This window comes from Apis laboriosa, unplaced genomic scaffold, assembly GCF_014066325.1.
Source record: "Apis laboriosa isolate Shangri-la unplaced genomic scaffold, ASM1406632v1 scaffold105_cov147, whole genome shotgun sequence".
NCBI classification, from domain to species: domain Eukaryota; kingdom Metazoa; phylum Arthropoda; class Insecta; order Hymenoptera; family Apidae; genus Apis; species Apis laboriosa.
In genome coordinates, this window is record NW_025220714.1 from 762174 (window position 1) to 789454 (window position 27281).

Genomic DNA, 27281 nt, shown 5'->3' on the forward strand with positions numbered 1-27281 from the left:
TTTCTCCTTCTCCTGCCGTTCCTTGTCCAACCTCTCCCTTTCCCTCCTCTCCTCCTCCTTCTCCCGCCTCTCCTCCTTCTCCCTCCGCTCCTTCTCCTCCCTCTCCTTCCTCTCGTAACGGGTAATCTCCTTGCTCTCCCTCAACGTGTGACCGTTGTTGTTGTTATTGTTGTTGTTATTGTTGTTGTTGTTGTTGTTGTTGTTATTATTGTTGTTGTTGCTACTACTGTTGCCGCCGTTGTCGTTGTCGCCGACGTCGGTCGTTCCCCCCGTCGCCGCGTCCTTCTCCTCCCCCCGATCCTTGTTACGATTATTTCTCTCCACCTCGCCCGAGTTCTCTTCCTTCCTCGACTTCCTCTGACAATCCTTCCCGCTCTTCCCGCCGCTGTACTTCGACCCGTCCTTCCCGTCCCGAGACTCTCTGCCCTCGCGGTTCCCACTACCGCCGACCTCTTTCCTCGGCCTGGAGCGGGAACTTTCCAAGGATGACGAGAGCGACGATGCGGCGGAGGAGGAGGAGGAGGAGGTGGAGGATGTGTTGGTGATCGAAGAGGAGGCGGATGAAGCTGTAATGGACGTCGACGACAACGTCGTCGCCGTAGCCGTCGTCGTTGTCGTCGCCGTCGTCGTCGTCGTCGTCGTCGTGATCGTCGTTGTTGAAGACGACGAGGCTGAACAAGCGGTGGACATGGAAGTCTGATGATACTGGCCACCACCACCACCACCAGCACCGTTGTTACTCGACGTGATGGTGGATGCGGCGGTGGAGGTTGCCGTCGAGATGGCAGGCGTCGTCGCGGTCGTCGTCGTCGTCGAGCTCGGTGTGGACGCCGTACACCCGCCGCTACCGGCCAACCCTCGCCCCGTAGACGCTCCAAGAGCGTGAATACTACTTACGCTACCGTTGCCGCTAAGAATACTACTAGCCGACGCTAAACCGCCACTACTGCTATTGTTGCCGTTGTTGGTGGCTGCCGTTCCGCTACCAAGACCGATCGGTAGTGAAACCGGTGGTAATTCGGGGCTGACAGTTTTGATCGAGGTGCCGGGTGTCACAGGGGTGGTCGGCGTTGGGTGCACGCAGTTGTGCTGCACGCCTGTCCTCGGGTCGGCAGCCTTCAACGCCGACGACATGCCGGTGGTGAAGGTTAAACTCGAGGAGAGGGAGGTGGTGGCGGTGGTGTTGTTGGTGCTGCTGATGGTGGTGCTGGTGGTGGTGGTGGTGGTGATGATTTGGCCGGCGACAGACGTGGACGTTGACAATTGTACCGGCGGGTGACTAGGAAACGGATACTGCAAACAGACTTTGCCGGTGCAGCCGCCGCCGCCGCCGCCGCCGCCGCTCGAGGCGAGGCCGGCCGCGGCGCCGATCATCGAACCGACGCCTATCACGCCGGTGAACTCTCTCGGCTCGTATTTCTCGCTGAAGTTCTCCAACCGCTTCGAGTCCTCGTCGAACACGCTCCTCTTGGCAAGGACCGATTTCACTATGTCGCTAGGCTGCACCTCGTGCAGATCCAAGTCGAGCAGCTTGTGCCGAAACCTGAACCTCTCGGATGCGGTCGCGTCGAGTTTGGCGAGGGCGTCGCCACCGGCGGCGCTCAACGCCCTCGACCCGGACCACTTCTCGTACTTCTCGTCGAGGGAGCGTATCCTTTCCTCGAGGCTCGGCGATTGGGGCGCCGTCTCGCTGTCGGAGCTCGTCGGGCTGGGGCTCGGGTGGCGGGGCGGCGGCGAGGCGGGAGGCTGGGGGGCCGTTCGGGGGCTCGGCGCCGTGGACAGATTGGCGCACGGTGGACTGGCCATCTTCGCGAGGCTCGAGGAGTTGCTGCTCGGTCGCCCGCCACTGTTGCCGCTGTTTCCGCTGCCACTGTTGCTGTTGATGCCGCTGTTGTTGTTGTTGTTGCTGTTGTTGTTATTGTTGTTATTCAACATTTGGGCAGCGAACCTTGGCAAAGGCAACGACAAAGGACCGTCGTGGCTCCTCTCCCGAAACCGCCTCGGCTCGCTAGGCACCAGGTTCTCCGGCCTCTCGTCCACCAACGGCGTTCCTGGCCGCGATCCGTCGTGATGCTCGTGATGCCTTCAATAGATATCAAACATACGTTTCATACATACCTATACATATACATATACATATATATATTCATTATATACATGTATATATATGTATATAATATATATGTATATATTACATACATATATATACATACATATACATATATATAATATATATGTATATATTATATACATATATATACATACATATATATACATATAATATACATATATATACAATATAATATATATGTATATATTACATACATATATATACATANATATAGACACAAAAAATTGTTTACATTACGAGAGAGGAAAGTTAAAGGAGTCTACCTATTGGCAACATCGCGACGCCGCTTGCAAGGTCCCGGCCCTCTCCCCTCGCAGCTGCCCCTCCTCGTGCTGTGATGTATCACTACTTTTCCATCGCTCACCCGTCGTATGTCCATCCCTTTCCTACTCGAATGCGAGGTGACCAACAAGGATGCGATCTCGGGCTCGTCGTCCTCGCACAATATAGCGGTCGAGGCGCCGTCGAGTTTGGCACGTTTCTTGGGCGCGAAACCGACCTCGTCCCCGCTGCTGTGACACTCCTCCAACTGTTCCAACAGATGGACCCTCTCCTTCTGCAGGTGTCTTATGTCCGGAGGGGGCAGAAGCGGCGGGGGCGGGGCAGGGGGGTCGACGCTAGTCACGACGCTCTGGACGGCGTGCCGTCGGGACGGAGGTGGGCAATCGTCGTCGTTCAACTTCCCATCGCCTAGCACGCTGCTCTGGTAATCGTCGTGGCTTGCCCCGCTCCCCTGGCTGAACTCGTCGTAGCTTCGGAACCGTCGCGGCGCGGGCTCGCTGTAATCGCCGTCGTAGTACGTGTCCTGGTAGGAGCGCCTGCTGCTGCGCGACATTGCCGTCGGATGGGCCGGGCTAGCGCCCGGCGTGCTTCCGCCACCCGACGCGCGGGAGTAACTCGCCGTTCTCGACCTAGGGGGCGTCTCGTAGCGGGTGAACCGGCTACTCGAGTTCGACACCGTTACCCCGGAGTCGAAACTGCTGCGCTCCCGCCTGGAAGGAATCCTTCAAATAACGGATGTGTACTATGTTTCGTGTTCTCTTGCTGCAGGAGATCGAGAGATCGTACGTGATATATATGTATATATATATGTATATATGTATGTATATATATATATATATATATATATATAAGGTGGGAAGTTTGGCGAGGTATTCGAGCCTTTTTTCAATGATAAATGTTTTTTCAATAATTTTCAAATAATTAAATAATCGTATTAAAATAATGGATGGATTATTTCGACGATGAGAAGAATTTTGAATTTTTTCTTTGAAAAATTGTCTCTTTAGAAGAATCGTCGTTTCGTTGAAAAAAATATATATACGTGTCTTGTTTTTCTCGCGACTCGATAACGCTAATCCGTAAAGTGCATCTCGTCCTTGGAAAAATTTTACCTCGTAAAATGCTTCACGCATTATTATTATTATTATTATAATAATAATAACGATTCAAAAATTCTTCTTCGAAAACATGTTTATGTAGAGAGGGAGAGAGAGAGAGAGAGAGAGAAATGTAAATGGTATGGGATAATAAATAAGAACTTACTAAAAGAAAGAAAATATTACTATCTTATCGATTGAGTTATTAATTTGTTTGGAAAAGTGAGAAAAGGTGGATCAGGGTGGATTAATTAGGGCTCGAGACGTAAGTTTCGAAATCGGAAATTATACGTACGAGACATCGAAGGTCGTCGCAGGGGAAGGCCTCGTGTCCCAAGGTCTTTCACCGGCGATCCCTTGCCGCTCGAGATGTTCGTAAAACGTTTCCTGACACTCTCTGGAGGCGAAATCGACCTGAAGCCGGCGGCCGCGAAGAGCGGTGCCCCTCATCTCCTTCACGGCGGCTTGGGCGCAGCTGATCTGCTCGAAGAAGACCAAAGCGTGCCCTCGTTCGCGATCGACCACCACCTGATTTATCGGTCCAAACTGATGGAACTGCATGTTCAGGTACTTTTCCGACATACAATCTGAAATAACGCATGCTGATTTTATTTGGAAGGAAATTTTGCAAGAAATGTTTCTTTTGGAATAAACATATATTGACACGAACACAAACGTATATAAAGCACAGTTTGTTCGTCCTCTTATCTCACGATATTCTATTCGTTCTATTCGTTGCATTAAATATTTATTTACGTTTAATTTTTAGACTCTTACCGACGGTAGGTAAGTGATATTTTGATCGTACGACAGAATTTTAAATCGAGAGGATAATTTCGAAAATTTATTACGATAATAATAATAAACATCTTCTTTGTTGAAGCGTGTCCTGTACCTTCGTTTCGGTCACGATCTAGAGAATTTTAATTATTGACAATTTTTCTCGATCGCAAAAGTATATTACAAATGGTTATAGCATTCATTCAGGGGCTAATAAACATATATATATATATATAGTTTTACACGAGGGGAGATCGATATATGGCTCTTTACGATAATTACCTCCGATACCGTCAACCCATACACAGGACGTGGGCATCGACTTTCCAAATCCGAGTTTTATTCGATTCGCACCCAGGTGTTCGCCGTCCATCGATCGCATAGCTTTGACGACACTGCCGATGTCGGAGTATTGGCAGAAGGCATAGCTCGATACGGCGCCTTGTTTCTTAATATCTATTTCCTGCAACATTCGTATAACTCGTGATTCGATGATATTTGCCAAAGTGAAATTCTCGCTAGATTTTTATTTAATTAAAAAAAAAAAAAAAAAAAAAAAAGAAAATTCTTAATTCATTAGAGTTCAATTATTGAATATATATATATACATATATATATATATATATATATATACATAAATGACAGGATTATCGTTATTAAAGTATTAATAATGTAATCTATAATTAATTAATCTAGTAGAGGGAGAGATTGAATCATTTATGACGGGTGACGTATCCAAGAAGACGACACGTGGTCGTTTTAAATGGCAGAAACATATTACTGGGAAAAATATTAACATAACGATTGGAATTTAAAAGGCCGTTTCACGTCCGGTTCAAATGCTAATATCCGCTTTGGTCGAATAACATGCGTCATAAACTTAGAATCTGATTCGAAAATTCTCCTCTAATAAAATAAATCATCCATCAAACGTATCGATGTTATTAGCAAAATCGTGTCAGAAAAGTCTCTTTTTATACGTTGTATCGATATCGCTATCTCTCTCCCATAGACACCCATACTTCCTTCAGTTCCTTCTTTTTCAAGTTGTTAAAAATTGTTAAAAGATTATCGAAAAACTTTTCATTTTTGAATCTTTCGATATTCTATTTCATTTTATTTTATTTTATTTTTATTATTGCTTTCAGAATATTCTAAAGTTTGACATTCTCACAATGAAAAGATCAAAATTATATATCGAGTTTAATGCTCGATTACGAATGCGATAAAATCGAGGAACTCGATCGCCGCCATTTTTGATTTGAAAAAAAAAAGGGCGCGCTTAACCGGTCGACCAACTTTCAACCTTCCTCCACTGGAATCCCGACTTACTATTATCTCGCCAAAAGGCTCGAAATGCTTCCTAAGCTCGGACGCGGTGACGTCCTTCTCAAGGTTGCCGATGAACAGGGTCCTGGTCGCCTTTGGATGATACTCGTCGACCTCGGCCTCGTAAGGCCTGAACTCGTTGTCCTCGACATCGTAACCCTGATAAGGGGCAACCTCGATCTTGCATCCGAAGAACAATTTGTCGTGGGAAACCTCGAGCGCCTTCTCCACGTCCTCGGGCTTCTTGAAGCAGACCAGGGCGTAACGATCCCCCGCTGCTCCCACCACCTTCACCCACGTCACTTTCCCGTGCTTTTTGTACTCGTGGAACAGGCCGTCCTTGAGGGATGTGTCGCTGCTGCGTGCCGGCAAATTACGCACGCAAATAGCGAGCGGCCTGCGGTCCTCGGTGACGGCCGCATTTCCGCCTCGGTGGGGCGAGCTGCCGGGCGACGTGCTTGCCCCGGAAGTGCTGGCGGCGGAACTGCCGCTGCGGCTGCTGCTACTGCTCCCTGAACGGCTACTGCCGCTCGGCGAGCTGCTTCCGCTTCGCGATTTTCTGCGCTGTTTTTTGTGCTGTCGCAGCGCACCGCTGCTACCGCTGCCGCCACCTCCACCGCCGCCTAGTGGAACAACACGACGAATGTAATCTACACACGTATATTTCGTCGTTATTATTCCTTTGTCTCGTTGTCCGTCTCCTCGGCTATTCTTAATATTATTATTATTATTATTATTGCTACTATTAGTCTTACAATTAATCGTACGTATGTATAATAATACGCTAATTAAAAAGCCGCGCGTTCATCTCGACCGCGTGCCACTTCCAATTGCCGTATTCTCATGCACGAGCAAAGTTCGAATTCTCGAACGTTGCTACCGTTAACCGTCGTTTCGGATGGATGGCCGCGGTTCCCGCGCGCGAGAACGAATTGCCAAGCGTGGTATTTGAAAAACCGAGGACTCGGTCGGTAAATATACTCGGTAGATAACGCGTTAAAGCGCACGTGGGTCGGAGGATTCCCTCTCTTCCGCGCTTACGTACGAAAGAAGCGTGTTATAGCAAGAAAAAAGCGTGGCGAGAAAAAAGACGAGCGGATAGTCGTCGAGGACGAAGAAGAAAGCGAGAAACTCGAAGAATGAGCAAGAATGACTATTACCTTGCTCGTCCTGGTAGGCATCGTTGTTGGCAGGCGAGGGTGGCGGCGGTGCGTTGCCGTACCTCGAGGTGGTCGACTCGTACGCCGACCAAGAGGACGGCGGCAATCCACCGCGATGACGATCTAAGTGGGGCGGGGGCGGCGGCCCGGAGGCGTACGGGCCGGTTCTCGAGTAGAGCCGATCCCTCGCCCTGCTCGATGTCACGTGGTAAGAGCTCGCAGGAGGTGGACGGCCGCGGGGTATGTAGCCGCCAGGATCACCGGGAGAAGGATCCGCCGGATGGCCGCCGACGACGATGCCACCGCCGCCGCCGCCGACACCGCCGACACCACCCCCGGATCCGACCCCTCGGCCGGTTCGCTCGCTCGTGTAGAAACTGCCGTGCGAGCCACGTGACTCGAAGCCCTCGCTCCCCCTCTCCCTCTCCCTCTCCCTCTCCCGCTCCCTGTCCCTGTCCCTGTCTCGATCCCTGTCCCGCTCCCGATCCCTCTCCCTCTCCCTCTCTCGCTCCCTCTCTCTCTCCCTCTCTCCTCTCTCGTTAACTCCGCCACCGCCACCGCCACCGCCGCCACCGCCACCGCCGCCGCCGCCGCCGCCGCCGCCTCCGATTCCGCTTCCAACGCCGCCGCCTCCATTTGCGGATCCTCCGCCGCCGCCGCCGCCGCCACCGCCACCGCCGCTGCCACCGCCGCCGCCGCCGCCGACTCCGCTTCCAACGCTCCCGCTGACGATCCCGGAACTCCCGCCGCCACCGCTTCCGACTCCGCTAACTCCACCTCCGCTAACCCCGCCGGATCCGTGATCCTCCGAACTTCTGCAACATCGAACGTGTCGCGTTATTATTAACCTCACCCTAATGTCGTGTCGTGTCGTGGCGTGATATCGTCGGTACTGCAAAAAATTCTTCGATTAATTATGGAATGGAATGGAATGGGATGGGATGGGATGGAATGGAATGGAGATTGTACGGTATCATGTAACGAACAATGGATTAGCGATCAAAGTTTCGATCGGTAATGAAGTATCGATGGTTAAAATTGCGATTTCCTTTATGCACTTCTTAATAACAAATCGTGACTTTTTAATGAAAAATGAGACAAAATTTCGATATTAAATCGATAATAAAATAATCAATATTAAAAGAAAAAAAAATGAAGAATTTATCCTATTTTTTTTATTAAAAATATATTTTCTTTAAATCGTAGAATATTCTTGTACGTTATATATCGTATTTCAATAAATCTATCATCATTTACCGACAGAGACGGGAATGAAACGTATTATAGGAACAATTTCACGGATCCACAAAGTTCATTAAAAAAATTCATTAAAAGATTAAAAATGATTTATACCAGTTTCCCTAAAAAGAAGAAAATTCCCTATCAAAAATTCGCAAATATTTTTATATCTTATTTATCGTATATTAGAAAATCATATCATTTACCGACAGAGATCCGAATGAAACGTACTATACTATAGGAACAATTTAATAATATTTCGCAAATATGCACGAAAATGAAAAATTGATTGACAACATTAGAAATGATGTCATGTTTCAAGAAAAACTCGCAATTATTTTTATATTTTATCCAGTATAAATTAATATATTAGTAAATTTATCATTTACCGACGGAGAATCGAATGAAATATACTATATACCATAGGAACAATTTAATAACATTCCAGGAGTCCACGCGAAAGTTCATCGAGGAAATTAGAAACGACTTACACTACATTTCAAGAACTTCCTATGAAAAATTAACAACATTTTCCGGGGTTTTAAATGTACCACCATTCTTCCTACATCTTTATCGACCCCGGTCATATTCATTGGGATCAAAGTTCAAAAACGTGGCTCGTTATCACAGTGACTATGTTGAAGTTTGCCCGTGTATTTTACCGTTCGTGGCCGGATGCGTATGTATGTGTGTGCACATGCACATAAACGGGCCATTGTAAGGCGTTCGAGATACGTTTAACGACATGCACGAAGCATAATCGTGGCGAAGAATCAGCGGCCTTTCTCCCAACGCCTCCTCACGTTCATTCCGTTACCATACGGTCACCGGTGCGCTTATCTCCCACCTTCGCGAGAAACTTCGACCTGAATCTCTTTAAAGACTGCATTACGCGTGGCCGTTTCTCGTTTCTCCAACGATCTTGTTTTGCTCGCGACTACGAGAGGAACCAGGACGTTGCCATGCGAGCCTCTATCGATGTACAGTGAAATTTTCCGTTAACCGACAGCCGACACCTTTTTCTTTTCCTCCTCTCTATCCTTCTTTTTTTTCATTATTCTTTTTTTTTTTTACCGAAATCATTCGATCGAATATGAGAGCCCCTCTTTCGGTTATGAGATACTCGTTTATGCTATAAACGAAATTCAACTGAATTCCTATTATTTGCAAGTAAGAATGATGGATTATGATTTGTTTGTTTTACAAATATCGTCCTTTTTATTTTGTATTATAAATGTGAGAATATATATCTTCTTTACCATATGTAGGCAATGTCCCAGTTCAATTTTTTCCAAAACAAAAGTAAAGATTTAAATAAATTATATTATAAACTTTCGTAAGTATTTCAGAATTTGTTCAAAACAAGATTTTTTCAAAATAATAAGAAATTAGACTTGAAAACAAATTGTCTACCGCAAAAAAAGTCTAGTTATCTATCTGAAAGTTAAAATACATTTATGTATAAGTACCTATATAAATAATCTATATATAAATAATAATAAATCTATATAAATAATAATTATAATAAAAAGCATTATTTTACATTAAAAGATTAAATTTATAATATTATATGTATATTTATAATTTTTTTTCAATCGATACTATCATTTCAATACCAACGATATGCAATCAATTCATTACAATAGAAATTGTTCACGAAAATGCACTTAATGCAAACTGCCTATTCTATATAGAATAATCTAAATATCGTTTACAAGATTTTTTATAAAATCAATGTGACAATATTATAGTGAAATTGTAAAATCGAAATTATAATCTGATAAAATAAATATCAAAAAAAAATTTTATGACATTAAAATTAAAATATATCGAGCTAAAATTATTTTATCAATGCCTTTTTTCACAATTTTTATCACAAATTTTTCTCTTTCTTGTGATGTAAAACAATTTAATTTCATAGATTAAAACTACTATAACAATATCCCTCGATAAATCATTAATTTTTAATTGAAAATTTATATAACATTAAAATTTACATAAAATTAATAAGAGTTTGGAATTAACAAGGAAAAAATGCAAAAAAATGAAATAAAATTCTTTTATCCTTGATAAATAATGCTGATTCAATCATATTTAATTTCAGAATCGAAATTAATACATTAATAATTAATGCAACCAGCCTACATGTTCAGATTCAACGTGAATTGCGTAAAAATTTCAAGAGGTCGATTAAAATGGATTTAAAAAAAAATGCCATAATCTGCGTGTCTGTTTTAACAAACAACAATTTTCTAATAGCTACTTACGAAGACTAAAGATAAGATAAATTAACAACAATTATTTAATTGTTATATGTAATTTCATTTGTCTAAATGGCAAATTTTTATGGCACATAATAAACATAAATTCAACACATGTATGTAACATTTAACACTATACTCGAGCTAGCAAGATGATCAAATTTTGCATTTATCTAATCTGTATTAATAAATAAATAATTTCTTTACAATCTTTACAAAATTTATGTTTACGTCTAAAATTATAATATATTAATTATTTATTATGAAACTTTTTTATATGAATTGTTGTGAGAATTTTGTTTAAATTTTATGATTTTTTTTATTTATTCTATCATAAAGTAAAAGATATACTGAGTAAATATATTGATGGCGTTTTCGAGATCGACACGATAAGTCTTTGTTGTCTGGGAAACGCAATATTGTTTAATTTGCGAACACGAGAAATAAAAAAAATATGGAGGGAAGAAGTATGTGATTAGCTCAGAAAAACATCTATGAGCAAGCAAAAATCATTGTATGAAGGACAGAATGATATACGGTATCAAATTCGTCAATGTGGATTGCGCAGAGAAAATACACGTCTTCGAAAAAGTTCATTTTTGCGAACGAATCACATCGGTTTATCGATTCGACCTCTTTATTTAAGAGTTCGTGCTCGAACAGTTTTGGATAAAAAAAAAAGGGAGAGAGAAAAGAAGGCAAGTCTTGCATCATCATTAAGTTATTACGATTAACGCCCATGCTAAACGTGATAACGTTACTGATATCGATTTGAACGAAGCTTATCGTAGATAAAACGCGTGAAAAAATTTGTACACGGTAATTTTCGTTCGTAGACGCTCTATTAAGTGTCTATATGCCTAATATAAAACCAATAGATAAATTCTTTAAAACGTTTTTAATAAAAATTTATAATAAATCAATTATTAATCTACGTTATTTGTTTTTTTTTTTTGGTCAACTTCATATATCAAGATTTTTGTACATCAATTTATTCACGGAAAATTAAACGCAACATAGTTTTGTTATGATTAACAACGCGTTGGATTTCTTAGAATTTCTAGTGTTTAAGTTTGTTACAAAATAGAAATTGCACGTGTTGTGTATGGCTGCCGATAAGTTATTTTCAGGGTTATATTAATGTATTTGTGTGTGTGTGTGTGTGTGTACATTGATAATGGAAGACAGTTCTCCTTCAATAGCCATTTTACGATGATTACTATTGAATTTACAAATCATCAAATCATATGTATGATTTACAAAAATAAAATATTGGAAATAACATCATATTCGACTTAATTGATGAAATTTTAAATCTATGTAACGATTGTCTCATTAAAAACGAACTAAAAAGAAATTATATTTATTATACTTATAAGTCTATCCATATGAATGACTCATATGTAAATCGTAAACTTTGTTATCAATTCGTAGACCTTAAACAATGATGTCATAGTCAAGCAATATTACAAATACCTTTATTTATTCGATAATTGCCACAATAAATCGTCTAATTAAACATCTATTTCATAAACAAAGGAAAATACTATCATTTCATGTGTGTGATTCATTATAACTTTTTTCTTTTAAATATTTATCTTAAAATAATATTATCACGAAATTATATGTCATATTTTATTTATTAAAACTGTCAATTTATTGAAAACTTTACATATTTACTCTTATATATTTACATATTTACTCAAGTTTCTATTATTATATATATATTCTATATATTATAATAAATTTAACTTTAAATATAATTTTCTTTAAAACAAATAAATTTTTAAAAGAAAATAAATATAAACTTTTTCTATAGAAACATTTTAAATTGTCAATATAGTCATATAATAAATAATATTTTAATAAAATATAAATTTTTATTTTCAAAACTATTTACTAGTGCTTCGAAGCATCGGGTTCATAGTCTTCTTATTACGTTACTGAAAGACAAAGCAGTCTCCCCTCCGTCTCGGTTCACAGCCGTTCGTATACTGATGCGCGCGCACAGTTCCTCGGACGTGGCAACATCGCAACCGACCACGTCGTCACGGTCACCTGACTTTTCGTAGAAACGCGACGCTATCGTGTGCGCGGATAAGGTATGCGATGAATGCTGGTAGAACACATTTTGCCTATATTTTGAAAACTTCTATAAAAAAGAATATGAAAATTTGATAGAAAATGCAACTAGAAATATAATAAAAAGCTGTACATTTTTTTTCATGGACAAGCAATGAGGAAAGTACATAACGAGATCTCTTTCTCGTAATTGGTATACGTAACAAGGTGATTCTTCGAGAGCTTGAACGCGTACGGAGACCGGAATAGCTGGGACACGTCGTATATATCACGTGGCCTGGTAAAACAAGTGCGTGGCAAAAACGTTTTGACGAGTGGTACGATCGTGAATATGGATTACGATCGAAACGCGTCAATGTGCTAGCGAACAATAATACGATAACTGGACTCCATCGATCGATTATCGGTTGGTTTATTTCCACGAACATGATATTTCATGACGCGCGACTGTGCCTCGTGACGACCGTTATCGGTTTATAATTGTATTATACGTTACATTGTACGGCGTTCTCGCTGAGAAACATGAATACAATCGGCTGTTCTGAAAAATAAGCAGAAAATACGGCTTCATTGCTATTATACCGAAGCGTTAATTAGGTTACGGCTATGGACATCGATAAATTACTCTTTTCTTGTCAGAAAATTATTCGAACGAGTTTATTGCGTAATTCAAGGATGAATATAGAATGTACACGTATTACGTGTATACGGAAAGGCAAAGCCGTTTCAAGTATTTTACTGATTTCTAAAACTCATTAATAAACAAATAATTCGAACTCAAAGATAAACTTTATCGTATTTCTTTTTTTTTTTTTTTTGAGTGTGAGTGCATGTCTAAACAACTTGTTTCAATTTTGTTCGAAACTATTCAGAACGTGTATGAGAGTGGAATATTTTATTAAATTAATAATCCGATTTATTCCGCTTTGTGATACGAGGAAACATTGGTAAGCATATTTTATATTAGAAAATGCACGAATTTAGGGAATTAAACTTCTTAGTAGCTATAGACATTTATTAACAGCATTATCTATTTTAATAAGCATATTTCATAAGTTTTATTCAAAACTTTTAAAACTGAAACATTAATTATTACCAAAGTTTTATTAAGAATATTATTTCATAGTTTAAAATTATCTTTAGTGATTTAAAATTGAATTATTATCAGAGATGAAAAAAATTTGAAAACAAATAAGTTATATGTTCATTTTTTGAATTGTAGGATTTTTTAAATACATTATTCAAGTTAAAACGAATAAAAAAAGTATTATGAAATACAATGTGATATGTCAACCTTGACCATAACATTATAAGAGGTTAAGGTTCAGACGACAATATCTATATAGAATCATAATTATTTTTGTTATCATATACATTTTTTAAATATATCTAAAAACGATGAAAAATAAATTATTGCGGTAATTATATATTTAATCTTAAAATATTAATATTTTAAGGTTATATATATATCAAAATAATTTCTACTTAATATTTTATTACTCCATATATACATTATATTGTATGTTTTCATATAATATGTGATGTATTACATACAAGTATATATAATACATGAACGATGATTGTACATACTGATAAATGAACACAGCAACAACGCATAAATCCAACAATAGTAACCAGTCGCAAAATGAAGGGATGCAGTGTGAGATTAGAATGGACAGAGAATCGTAATGAATATACACAGATTGTACGTGAATTTTGTTAGGAAAAAGAGATAATGGAACAGCCGTTCGTCCGTAACAACATTGAAATGTCGTTTTACCTGCTTCCTGTGACGTGCAATTCAATTAATTCTTGCGACGTGACTCATCGCAAAAATCAACATTTATACGTATCACTTTAGGAACCAAAATATTCAACTGTTTTAACTTCGAAATTTTTGCAATTCGTGTAAAAAAGCAAACTTAGACTTTTAAATATAAACGACTTTAAATATAAAATGTATACTTTTTATTATGCAAATGAGGAACATAATAGAATACGATCCAAATTAATAATTATGTTGATTTAGATATTGCATAACATACGTACTACAGTTCATTAAAAAAAATAATTATTTAAAAGGAACGAGGATAGCAAATTTGATTTCTTATAATTAAATATTTTACTTTTCTCAAATATTACTTATTACTACTCAATAAAAAATTTTTCCAAATTTTAACATTATATAAGCATGAATGAAACTTACCCGTGCGAGGGAAACCTGTGCTGAAGATGTTGTGGTTCGTAGTATTGTGTGGTAAGGGCTCGTTCGTCCAAGGTATGTTCAGTCGCGTGGGCCTTCGCTGCGGACTTGATATCCATGAACGCCACCGTCGCGGAGGCACCCCCGGTGCTGCCTGAGGAACCGCTGCCCCCGCCACTACCACCGTTGCCAGAATTGGAACCGGAACCACCCTCGTTACCTTCTCCGAGGGAACCACCGGAACCTCCATCCACGGGGCATTCTTCGCCCCGCGGCAGCAACTTGACGCTCTGCACGCGTCCATATCTGTAAACATTCAATATAATATTATTCATATTTATTCAATAGAATTCATTTTATTTTTAAGATTTATAGTAAATAAATTAAGAAAAAATTATGGTCAAGAATTCGAATAATAATCTCTATTATCAAGAACTTATTAAATTTTAGAAAAATGTTTACTAATGAAAATTATTAATATTAAACTATTATATACTAATAAACTATTATATATATATCAATAGCATTTAGATTTATTGAATTATTCATAAAGAAGAAAAATAAATATGAGTATGTATACATAAATTCATCGTTTGATATCTATTATGAAAATAGATAATAATGTTAAGAAAAATAAATGTGATAAAAACAGCAAAATAAAAAAATCTTCAATCAAATGAAAATTTTCATCAATGTTTCATCGCGTAATTTGGATCACAAAAAAAGCGCGCTATTAGACGCTATATTAGAATGCAATGCAAAAAACATAAGCCGAATTCACAATTCTTAATGAATTCTGAATTTCCTTTGATAATTCACGATATTTATACATCAAAATTCAATATAATTTATTTTATAATAACAAAGTTATCGTTAATTGCTCAAAACTTTTGAGGTCAAATTACTTCTTAATATATATTAAGATACAGCAGATAAGAATTTTAGAAAATATGATATATGTTTTATATTTTGGTCGATCGCAATTTTGTAGGCTTAAAAAAAAAAATTTTGTTTTGTTTTCATCTTATAAAGAACAGAGATATTGAATTTCGTTGAAATTAAAGAAAACAAAGAACCAAAGTTGTTTCTGGCACACCCTATGTACAGAAAAGCTCGGCAAGAGTAGAAACGGACTTACTAGGTGAGGTAGGGTAACAAATCGAGAGTGGGGAACCGAGCATCTTGATAGGTCGATCAAGAGAAGAATATTACGCGCAAGCGCAAAGACTCCAACGGTTTCGGAGTATCTCGGGGAGTTGTTCGTTTAATCTCGCGTGAGTCGCACGTATTTCCTTGTGCGTTCTTCCGAAGAAAGCCTTTGTTTTTTCTCCCGGATCATACACGTAGCTTTTAATACTCATATCAACGGAAAATGCATATCACAATAATCCGTTGTTTGTTCTTCACGTTCACAGGCGTCAGTAATAACGCGAAAGAGGAAATGCGCGAGAATTGAACGGCACAATTTGGATACTATACTTCATTTGGATTAACTACGCATAATATTTAAACCGTTATGAAATCGAGGAACGGTGAACATTTCTTAAAATGAAAATATCAAAAATTCATTATTTATAATACTCGAGCATTTTTTATATCGTGATATATCGGTTCATTCCCAATGGGGCGTGGTCAGTCACTCTTCCATATGCGTGTGATTTGATTGCGAGAAAAGGACACGCGAATCTTTTATATAATGAGTTTTGATCTTCCTAATTGTCTTGAATATTTCGAGAATTCGTTCAACGAATTGGAATATGTAATATTATGTGCAATAAAAAAAGTTGCTTCCTTTCAGAATTTGTTCTAAAAATATCGATCGGCAGAAATTAATTTTTGCGACTTATTTTGATTTTTTTGCGAAAAAAAGAGGTGAAAAAAACGAATAAGAAACAAGTTCTAGTATCTGCGCATCCCTTCGAAGATTGCTCTTACAAAATGGCAGCCATAGCAGCAATGTGTCGTTTACAAGCGATTTCCGAATCATTTCTATTTCGTATTTCGCGTATCTTCTTCGAAAATGTAATAGCAATCGATAGTATATGTTCTTCTCATGGATATTCGGGAATTATTTAATGTGTGATATATGTGGAGTGTTATTTCGAAATTTTGTTTCTTTGTTATGGCATTAAATACAATAACTATGGGTGAAATTTTATTGACAATAAAGTGGATAAAAAAAATGAAAAAAAAATCAGTGAATATGAACGAAAGAAGATCAATAAGTTAATTCGCAATATCATTATCGGATATTATTCTGCGTGACATTTACGAGAGATTCGATCGCAGTTGTGTTGTGCCTATAAGACTTTCATCCCACCCAATTCTCATTCGGCTTCCTCCCTCTCTCCCTCCCTTTCCCCTCTCTCTTTCGTTTTCCTATCTTGGCATTCTCATGTGAGAAACAGATGCGCGCGCATATAGCGACGCACACAATCGAGAAGTAACACTGTAAGTCTTTTATGCGCACATACACCACAGCTACGTCCTTTTCTTTGACACACATGAGTGAAAGCGGGTGAGAGGGGAGTGACGAGAGGAGAAGAAATAAGATAGAAGGCCAGAGGAGAAAGAAGAGGGAAGAAGCAAGTGCCACGGTGGCTGGCTGGCTGGCTAGCGAGCCGCAAACCGTATCCATATTCTCCTTCAGAATCCCCGCTCGCGCTGTGCTTGTCGAGGAATTTTACTTCGGCAGACTCGTTCCCAGACTTGATTCTTTCGTTTCTTCTTTCTATAAGAGCCGAAGTATGGCGAGAGTTCTATGTGAAGATATTAGCATGACTTTCCATAAATTTCAAGTCTCTAGGTCAGAGTCATTTTCGTTCATATCGATGTGGATTATACAGCTCTATAATATATTGATAAATTATTCATATCTAATTCGTTTAAAAAATATTTATAAGTGTACGAATAAAAAATATATATTCATTGTGTACAGAGAGAAAAATAGTGATAATTCTGTAAGATGCTTGGAGTGTGATATTCTTCATTTATTAAATTTGGAATTTTTAGTGATTAATTTCTAGGAATTTTATTATATCGTAATTGATTAATTATTATTTAAAAATTTTTTTTTTCTTTTTTTTTGGTCTATAGTGAATTTTTTTTTATAATTTTTCTCTATCAAAAAAAATTATTTTAGATGAATGATATCATTATTATTTCTAGACATACAAGTGCTTCTCATGTATATGTATATAATCAGAAACAAGACACAAAGAATCTTAATCTAGTATAATAAAATTCATTCCGACGATCGTTTGTCTTTCTACGTTTGAAATGGGAGACGTACAGGAAATCAATACATCGGCTCACGGTTAAGAGTTCCTAGGTCCTCTGTATATATATATATAACGTGTGTATGCTCTGAGCATGAAAAAGAAAAGGAGATAAAAAATACTTCAATTTTCCAAAATTTAATTAATCTATTAAAATATATTTTATTCGCCACTTATATCTTAATATAATGGAAATCTTATTATAAAAACCTATCAATCAAACTTTCATTGTTGGAAATTCAACGTGAATGTATTGTGTTACGTAAGCATTTACGTTACGTCTTGAAATTTATTAAATTTACAAATATTGATATACCTATTTTATCAGTAACCAATGAATAATTTCATATAAACAGGATGTTAGCATAGAAAATATGTTGTAGAAAAAAATAAGTCTATGAATAGGAATTCTCTTTATATTTCGTCAGATCTTAGAATTCCAAGTTCCATGAGTGTGTCGATCTAACAATACACAGAGCTTCTACGATTCTGCGAAGAACGGCACGAATAAAAAGGAATACAATGCAGAACGACCACTACAGGATAACAACAAAGAAAGAGGCTTTGTTCCTCGACTTTTTTCCGTTCCTCTTTTACGTTCTTCTCGTCTTGGGTCTAACCGCGAATAGAATAAAAAGAGCTGTCTACCACTACGAATATGTTAATATCATAAGGAATTTCTCTAGGAGATTGAAATTTATTAATTGCTATAAAATAAATTTCGAAATTATTATGCACAATATACACACAAATAGAGGAAATCATTTCTAATATCAATTTTAAAGAATGTGAATAATGAAATATAGATACAGTTTAGATGTTGAAACTTGAAACAAATGAAACAGTACAATCTATAAAGTCTCTTTATTCCCCAATAAACTTGAACAGTCAAGCTTGTTACGTCTATTCAACATACGTGTAGAAGGCACGAAAAGTCTTCCAACAGTACCATTCTAGGCAGACGACACTGACATAAGCCGCAAACGTCGTAAGCAGCAGCGTTGGAACGTATCAACGAGGCCGGCGAAGACGTGGCAACAGTGTTATGACTCAGCTCTCCTCGTTCCAACCGCTTCCCTTGTCCCCTGGCCCCGCTTCAGCTGCCTGTACGCAGCTGACGCCCTTCTCCTCCTGCTGAGCGTTCCCCACCATGTTACCACTCGATTCTATCCTTCCTCCTATCGTGTCCGAAGTTCCCCTTGCTCCGTAAACCCGCTTCATTCCGTTCCCCTATCGGCTTACCGCTCCATCCTTCTCCCTTCTCCGCCACCATCGCGACCCGACTCTCTCGGGTACTGACAACTCGTTTGTCCCCTCTCCAAAAGCGTGCGCGGGCCGATTCCTACACGGCATCATGCCACTAGCGAGACGAGCGTGCAAAGTCCCCTTTGGAAGAAAAACACCTCTCTAGCCCCTGCGCTCTTTCTGCTTTTTCTGTTATTCTCTATCTCTGTCTGTGCTTATCCTTGTCTTTTCCCTATCTCCGTTTGTGCACACCCTGCCTCCCTCCCGGCTTGCCGCCACGACTACTTCTCTCTACTAACTCCTGGCCTGTTCGTTTCTCTTCGTTCAATGGCTCGTTCCTTCTTGCTCTCTTTCTTTCGAATCTTTCTTTCGAGGTTCTTCTGCCATTTCGCTTCTGTATATCCGCTGCCAGGCTGAACAATGCAACGTGATCCAGGTGCAGAGAAAAACGAGGATAGAGAACCGCGAGTCCCGAGGAACAGGAAATGCAGAAAGGGGAGACATACGGGAAAGAACGAAAGGGCAATGGGTACACGATATAATTCGCTAACAAAATTGTGCAGTTATAGTGCGGCAAATTTACGCGTGAACGTCTTCAACTTCTCCTCATAAATTGTCAATTTTTTTTTTTTTAATTTTTCGATTTTTATTCGCGCTCTAGTATCGATGTGACGTGTTTACTTTTTGATCGTGAATTACATATTTTTCAGAGCGATTAAATAATTTCCCATTATTCAAAAAACAAGATAATTTTGTGAAATTTTTTTCTCTTGTAATTTTTGATAAAAGGTATGATTATTAGGAACTTAAAACATTTAATTTATAGTTTTTTGTTATTTTATACGATGTGATATATATTATAATAAAATTTTTTCACTGTTAAATATGGATAATGAAATGATTAGTAACATTCTACAGAATTTTTTACAATTTAATAATTTTTTTTATAATTATATAAATTTAATATTTCATTAATGATTAAATAATATAAAAAACTAAAAAATAGTTACGTAATTAAAGCATTCTGTTAACCTTGAAAGAGCATTGTCGACAGCAAAATGCCAATAAATGCATATATTTTATACGAGAAGAAATTTTATAGCTTGCAATTTACATGCAAAGTTAATATTAGCTTATAACAAGTAAATACTTGTAAATGTATGATAACTAATTCTTGAACGATAAACAATTTTTGCATTCATCTCAAACATTTTTTATACATTTTATATATCTGCTCTAATATCTAAATAGTTATGTAAAAAATCAATGTTGATTTTGTAAACGAATCTAAATAACAATTGTTTTTCAAATTAAATATTTTCTAATGTTATTTTTATGAAATTTAAAAAAAAACTCAAAAATGAGCTTTATTCGGATTATTATATAAGTATTTTGTTCACAATTAATATATGCATAATTAATTTAATTTAAAAAAAATCTATATACACAATCATTTCATTAGATTATTTAAAATTTTTACGAACAATATTGTATCGTGATTATTTATATATCTTGGTCTGCGAATATTATTAAGATTATGAAGCATTATAATATATTTTTTTATCGAAATTAAGAGGTTTATCAAAAGTGAACCTTGGCATACAAATTGCGAGATGAGAGCAGTTTGATATACACTTATGTGAAACTCGTTTTATTTCGAATCTTTTGAGTTCATATTTGTGCGTTTGTAAAATGAAAAGTGAGATAGAAAATAACGAGAGACATACGAAGATCAACACGAATGCAATCGCGATAATAATTCACGCGTTACTATCCGGTCTCCTATTCTAATATAAGCAAGAGAGAAGGCAGGCCATCGACTACGAGGCCGCGTGGGTTCGAGGTCGAAGCCGTAGAGTCACGTTAGGCGACTGCCGTCTGTGTCGTAGCCGAGGTGCCGTTATTTTAATGCAGATACGCAGTCCGGACGAGAATGAAAGGCTGAAGGAGACATTTGCACGTACAGTGCACGACTACGATGTATCTAGTCGTTGACGCGGTGCCAACCTCTGCTCCGTACGGCATGAGAGCCGATTGGTGCGTGAATTTAAGGCATGTTTGCATTCAACGGACGTGTGCGTTCATTTACTTTCCACAATGTTCCTAGTTAAATTTGTGTATCAAAGATATTGATATAAAGGTATTGTATATAAATATATATTATTATCAAAAATATTTAGAAATATTTTATATTTTTATTATTAAACATAAAAAATAAAATATTCTTATTCTAGATATAATTATATTCATGTATGCTTTGTAAGTTCTCTTTTAAAATTTTTTGATATATTATTATCATGTAGATCTTAACTTTTAGAAATCTATAGATTGATTCTTATTTTATAGAATAAATTCTAAAATTAATTCAAAATTATTTATTGTTCTTTTATTTTTTATAGAATGAATCTTTTTTCAAACATTTCGAAATTCTTTAATTTACTTTATTCATTTTAGATTTTAAATTAGTCTAAATTCAATAAATTAGAAACGAAAAACATTCACTATTTTTTTTAAATTTATCTTTTTTTAATTGCAATAATAAGTTTTAAAATTGCCTCAATTAAATTCGTCTAATTTAACTTAACCTAATCAAATTTCACAAAATTTAAGGATTGTCGTAATTTTCAAAAAAAAAATATATTATTGCCAAAAATCAAGTATGATTTTCAGAATTTTTATTTTTTTCAATGAAGTTTAAGAGAAAAAATCGAAGATGCAATATTTGACATTTTTGTTCAGTTTTTGAACAGGTCATAAAGAACATCGAATGTTAAGTTCGAATTAAATTTCGAAGAACAAAAAAAAAAAAAGAGGAAGAAAAGATATAGAAAAATGAGGGAATAATAGTAGGCAATATTACAATTTTACCTATTTTTGTCAAAGACGTGTGTAACATTTCCTTGCACTGTGGAGAAAGCCAAGGTGTCATGAATGGCATACGTTTCATATCACGTATCAATCACGTGACAAAAACAAAAAAAAATGATGAAAAAAGAGATAATATTAATATATGTATATTTCGTAAGATCAATCTGTAAAAAATTAATCAATCAATCGATATACTATTTTTTGATAATTAATAATTGATATGTAAGAAGAATGACTTTTCTAAAGAAATATTGTATTATGAAATAAAAAAAAAATATGACAAAGAATTTTTTAATAGAAAATTCTTTTTAACAAGAAAACAATTAATTATACCTTTTTCCATTGATTATAGAATAATAATTCCTAAAAGAAAAAATCTATTATGCTCTCATGAATAAATGAACATTATACGAATTATCATTTTATTAATACACAAATTTTATATAACACTTTGACTCAACTAATGATTCGAGTCAACTAATAATAAATTTTAAATTTTTTTTTCAAAATTAATCAATATGAACAAACCTAATTAATTGCGACAAGTACAGCGCAGCAAGAAAAACAGCTCTCAGGCCCGGAGGGGAGAGACCGCAGCGAAGAGAAGAGGGTGAAACGAAAGGAAAGTCTCGTGGAAAAAGAAATAGCGAAGGAGAGAGGAAGAGAGGAAAAAAGCATATGTGCGAAAAAATGTGAGCACGGCGCGAGTCTTTGAGCTTCGAGAGTTCTTGGTGCCGGTGAAGAAGGAACCCTCCTTCAGCGTAGACGGACGAAGTGCCAGAAGAGGTAAGAAAAGGGAACTGCGAAGAGGAGGGACAGAGGGCGACAATGTTCCCAAGCGTGGAGACAAGGTAGTGGGAAGGAAAAATGCGAGAAAAGAAAAGAGCAAAACTTATGCAGCGTTGAGGAACGGAAAGTGAGAGAAAAACAAGAGAGGAAAAGAAAAGGAGAGAAAGAAAGAATCGGAGAGGGAGGCCAGTGGCGTAACTTCCACATGGAACGATTGCAGGTGCAGCTATTTCAAAAGACGCGTGAAGAAACTCCGATTTTTTTTTCTTCTACGCTCTCTGTACGCGTTGTAAACGCGTTAACTCTTTGCGCCAGAACCATTGTTCGATTTGTACGCGTTTCCTGGCTGTTTTCTTGCCTCGCTTTTGTTGCACCGCTCGTGTACAGGTGTATCTGGGGAGGGGAACAATGAGGAGAAGGTAAGAGAACCGGGAAAATAACTAATAATATAATAAAAATATGAATCAATAGAAACGACGAATGGAATAGAAACGATATTATATAAAAAAAATCAATAATATTTATTGATAAAAGTTATTAAAGAGAACCTATAAATAACCCAATTTAGAAAAAAATATAAAAATCGTCGTATGCAAATTGAAAAAGTTATTCGACCTAGATGAAAAGAGAGTAAATATGAAAAGGGAGGAATGTTGATTTGGCGGATTAAATTAATCGAAAATAATTAATGCGAAAATATTAACACGGGTAACAATGAAACGTTGGTACAAAAATATGCATATTAAATTAGACAGAAAAGGGAACATAAATAATTAAGATAATTTAATACATGTGCACATGCGACGTTATGAGTGAAATAAATAAAGAATGTTTAATTTCGAATTTAAATGAATGAATATTTATAATTTACAATTAAATTTGCAATATATACTTCATTCAATTATTCCCTCGAGAAATAGGAAGGGTGAAAAAAAAAAGAAAAATAGAATTGTAATAAAGACGAACAAATATGATAGCCACTAGACGATAATATCATAGTATAATCTCTAGTACAACAACAACAACATTTCAAATCGGAGATTTAATTACACCGTAGAGGGAAATTTTTCGCAGTATTACACGAGGCGGTGCGGCAAACTTTATTTCGAAACTCAACGAAACTATCCGACGCCCGCTCCTTGAAGCACGCGGAACAAACATAGCAGAGGGAAGAGGGAGAAAGAGCATGTGAGCGAGTGAACGAGAGAAAGAGAAAGAGAGAGAGACAGAGAGTGGAGGATGGCGAATGGCAATTAAAACGTAAACCCGTAACAACAACGGCGAATCTCTCCCGGTGAATGTAACCAAAGTTAAGGCTCGACGCACGCCAAGCCACGGCTAGAAACGACGGCAACGGCGGAACATGATTTCAAGTCATTCAGCCGACCGGTGAGATTCATTGCTTCTCTCCCGATGACGTCAACGCGGAAGCGTTTCGTTTTGGTGCGCTCTGAAAAGCCTGAAATCTCTCTCGCTCCCGGCGATTTTATCGAATCGTTGCAACTTGTGCTTTTATTTATTTTTCTCTTTATTTTGTTTTTTCTTTTTTTTTAATTTTTGTTTTATTTTATATTTGTCTATTTTTTTCCATGAACGAAATGAAAGGAATTTGATTGATAAAACAAGTATGTACGCGTACAGAGACAAAATAAATATACTCGATTTCTTTTTATCTCAGTCATTTGCCGATGGAGATTGAATGAAGTTTTTTTTTTTTTTTAAAGACATTTACATAGTAAATAGAAATTAGCGTATGAAAAGACGTTTAAAGATCGGGGAATGAAAGAAGAATTATGTATTTTCGAGATAAATGAATTCTTTCTAATTTTATAATCTGAATATAATATACTTTTGAAAGATGGTATATTTTCATATTTATAATGTATATTATTTAAATATTATTAACAATATCTAACAATTTCTATTTTAAATTTAAAATTTATGAAAAATATTTAATTTTGATATAACTAATAATTATTTAAAAAAAATCTAACTGTGTAAATAATTAACTCTGACGTGGAACTATTTAATCTATAATGAAACGATATTGAATGAGTTTACATATCGTGCAATTCTCGCATTAATAATCGTGCGAATAAATTAACGAATTTGCATCATGTTTTGCGTTTTGGCAAAACATTGCATCATCTTCTTCCATCAATTCTCGTACTTCAGATATTACAATAAAATTTAAAATCATCTCGAATGAAAAGATCCTTTCGTGATTATTAAACTTTTCCTTTCCACAACACTTCTCTATTCGTGTGTAACTTTTATCACAAAATTTTATCAAAAAATATTCGAATTTTCTTACTATTCTAAGTAACGCTTAAAGCACATTATTGCCTAATTGGAATAAAATATTTTCGATACGATTCCAATACGTAACGCCATTTTACCAAACCGAGCGAATGATAAGATCACGTTTAACTCTTCAACCATTACGGACAAGAAAGCCAACCGTTGATTCGTTGCATTCTTCCACTGCATGATAGATCAGTGTTTCTCAACTTATCGCGACAATACAATTTTCTTTTTTCAATTCACACTTTTTAATTACGAAAAATCTGTTACAATTATTCGACATACAAATGATAAAAAAATGAATAAAATTTTCAGTGATGAGTTTTGATCACGTAACCAAAGGTTGTTCCATCCGCGTGAAAAAAAAGTTTGGGATTTTTTTTAGCAAAGGAGAACGAGACACGAGGTGAAACGTTACGCCATTGCGTGCATGTGCAACGACAACCTCTCGTCGCCGGTTCACACCACGGTGTCGAGGAGCCTTTTTTCCACGGCTCCCCTTCTCTCTCTCTCTCTTTTTTCCCCGCGATTTCACCACCGCGTTCAATCCATGGCCACGCGCGTCTTCCACAAGTGTGTTCTTCTCCCTTCGTCGCGTCTAGGGTGACTTTCCAAAAGCAGGCTGGTTGGCTGGCTGGCTGCTCACCGATTTTTCCCTGGGTTTCGTTTTCACCGAGAATCGGGGATGTGTGCGGCGGTAATAACGATCCTCGGGCGAGGGAGAGGGGGGAGAGGAGGCCGTCTAGAGGCAAAGGCGCACGCGTTTAGGAGGGGGAATCTGTGGGAAAATGAAGAGGAGAGGAAAAAAAAATAAGGGTAATGGCGAAGGACGTTTGGAATTTTGCTTTCGTTGAATTATTATTGACAGTACAGTTCTTAATTTTTATAATTAATAATTAATGATTATAGAAAAAAAAATGAATTTAATAAGAAAAACTAGGTTTAGAGGAATAAAAGCAAAGAATTCACGAAAGCAAATATGATATACGTTAGCAGTGGATAAAGAGAAAGTTTGTGTAATTTTCGTAAACGTTCAATGTAATTTTGAATAACTTTAGAAAGAGAGAGAGAGAGAGAGGGACGAGAATGTTTCTCTTCGGTTTTTGAAATATTTGAAACGGATAAAAGTAGATGCAATACGTGGATGAAGATAAACAAATGGAGAAAGTTAGCGTTAAATTTGATTTAATTCTTCGCGTATACGTATTTTTCGATACGATTTTCATGAAATTTCTATCGATTCGAGATTGAAGAAACAAAGATGGCGAATTAAAGATTATGGAAAAAAATAAATACTAAGAAACGAGCAACTTGTAAATATTTTAGTTATGTTCAGTATTATTTGTTTATATAAGTTATTTATATAATTGAACGTAATACAGATATATTGAATATTTAAATAATTTGATGTTTTATTGGATTTTATAAAAACCGTATGAGTGGGATAAAGATTGTAATGTAAGTGGAAAATGTGGACGGGAGATAAATAATAAAAGGGAAAGCTGCTGATTTTTTAGAATAAAACCATTCTGTATGGCTTGATCGTAACGTAACCAGAGATTATTTTTGAATTTGACAAACAAACCTGAGAGGTTAAAAATGTCAAGAATACCGGAGAAAATATTTATACATATACCGAGATATACGATAGCAATACTCGACACGTGATTCCGATATTATTAGCGTTCTCGTTTCAGAATTTACCTTTACCGTATATCGATATAATTTTGTTTCTCCCCTTTTTTAATATTTCTAATTTCGATCTTTCATTTTATTTTATTCATTAATAAAAATAACGAGCCATATACCAATCAATACGATATTTATACAATCTCGTATCAAATAACATTATCAATATATCGCTTGATACCAAAACAAATATATTTATCGCTCGTCCGTAACTCGTCCGTCACATGGCAAGAAATTATTATTAAGTTACACAATTTTCCAATTTCAAATTTCAATCAATGTTAAGCGCAAATTTTATCATCTACCAAAAACTTCTATCATTGTATTCATTATCGTGTTTTACGAGTTGCAAAACGTGAACAAAATAATAATAATAATAATAAATGCTACGATATATTTATAAAAATATGACGCGTGCAATAAATAATTTCGACTTAAAAGATACTATATTATCGCTATACAAACACAATGAGAACGTTATTATTTTTCGAGAGAGAGAGAGAGAGAGAGAGAGAGAGAGAGAGAGAGAGAGAGAGAGAGAGAG

General features: G+C 37.0%; 1 protein-coding gene across 1 annotated transcript in view; it reads right to left on the bottom strand.

Annotated features, from left to right (window-relative positions):
- LOC122710446 (protein split ends-like) overlaps positions 1 to 27281 on the bottom strand; it is an 82088-nt gene that overhangs the window by 10429 nt on the left and 44378 nt on the right. The window contains 9 exon segments of the mRNA XM_043928310.1: positions 91 to 2083; positions 2395 to 3108; positions 3802 to 3867; positions 3869 to 4097; positions 4573 to 4753; positions 5623 to 6269; positions 6780 to 7241; positions 7362 to 7594; positions 14568 to 14870. Of these exon segments, the coding sequence (XP_043784245.1) occupies positions 91 to 2083; positions 2395 to 3108; positions 3802 to 3867; positions 3869 to 4097; positions 4573 to 4753; positions 5623 to 6269; positions 6780 to 7241; positions 7362 to 7594; positions 14568 to 14870 (4828 nt within the window).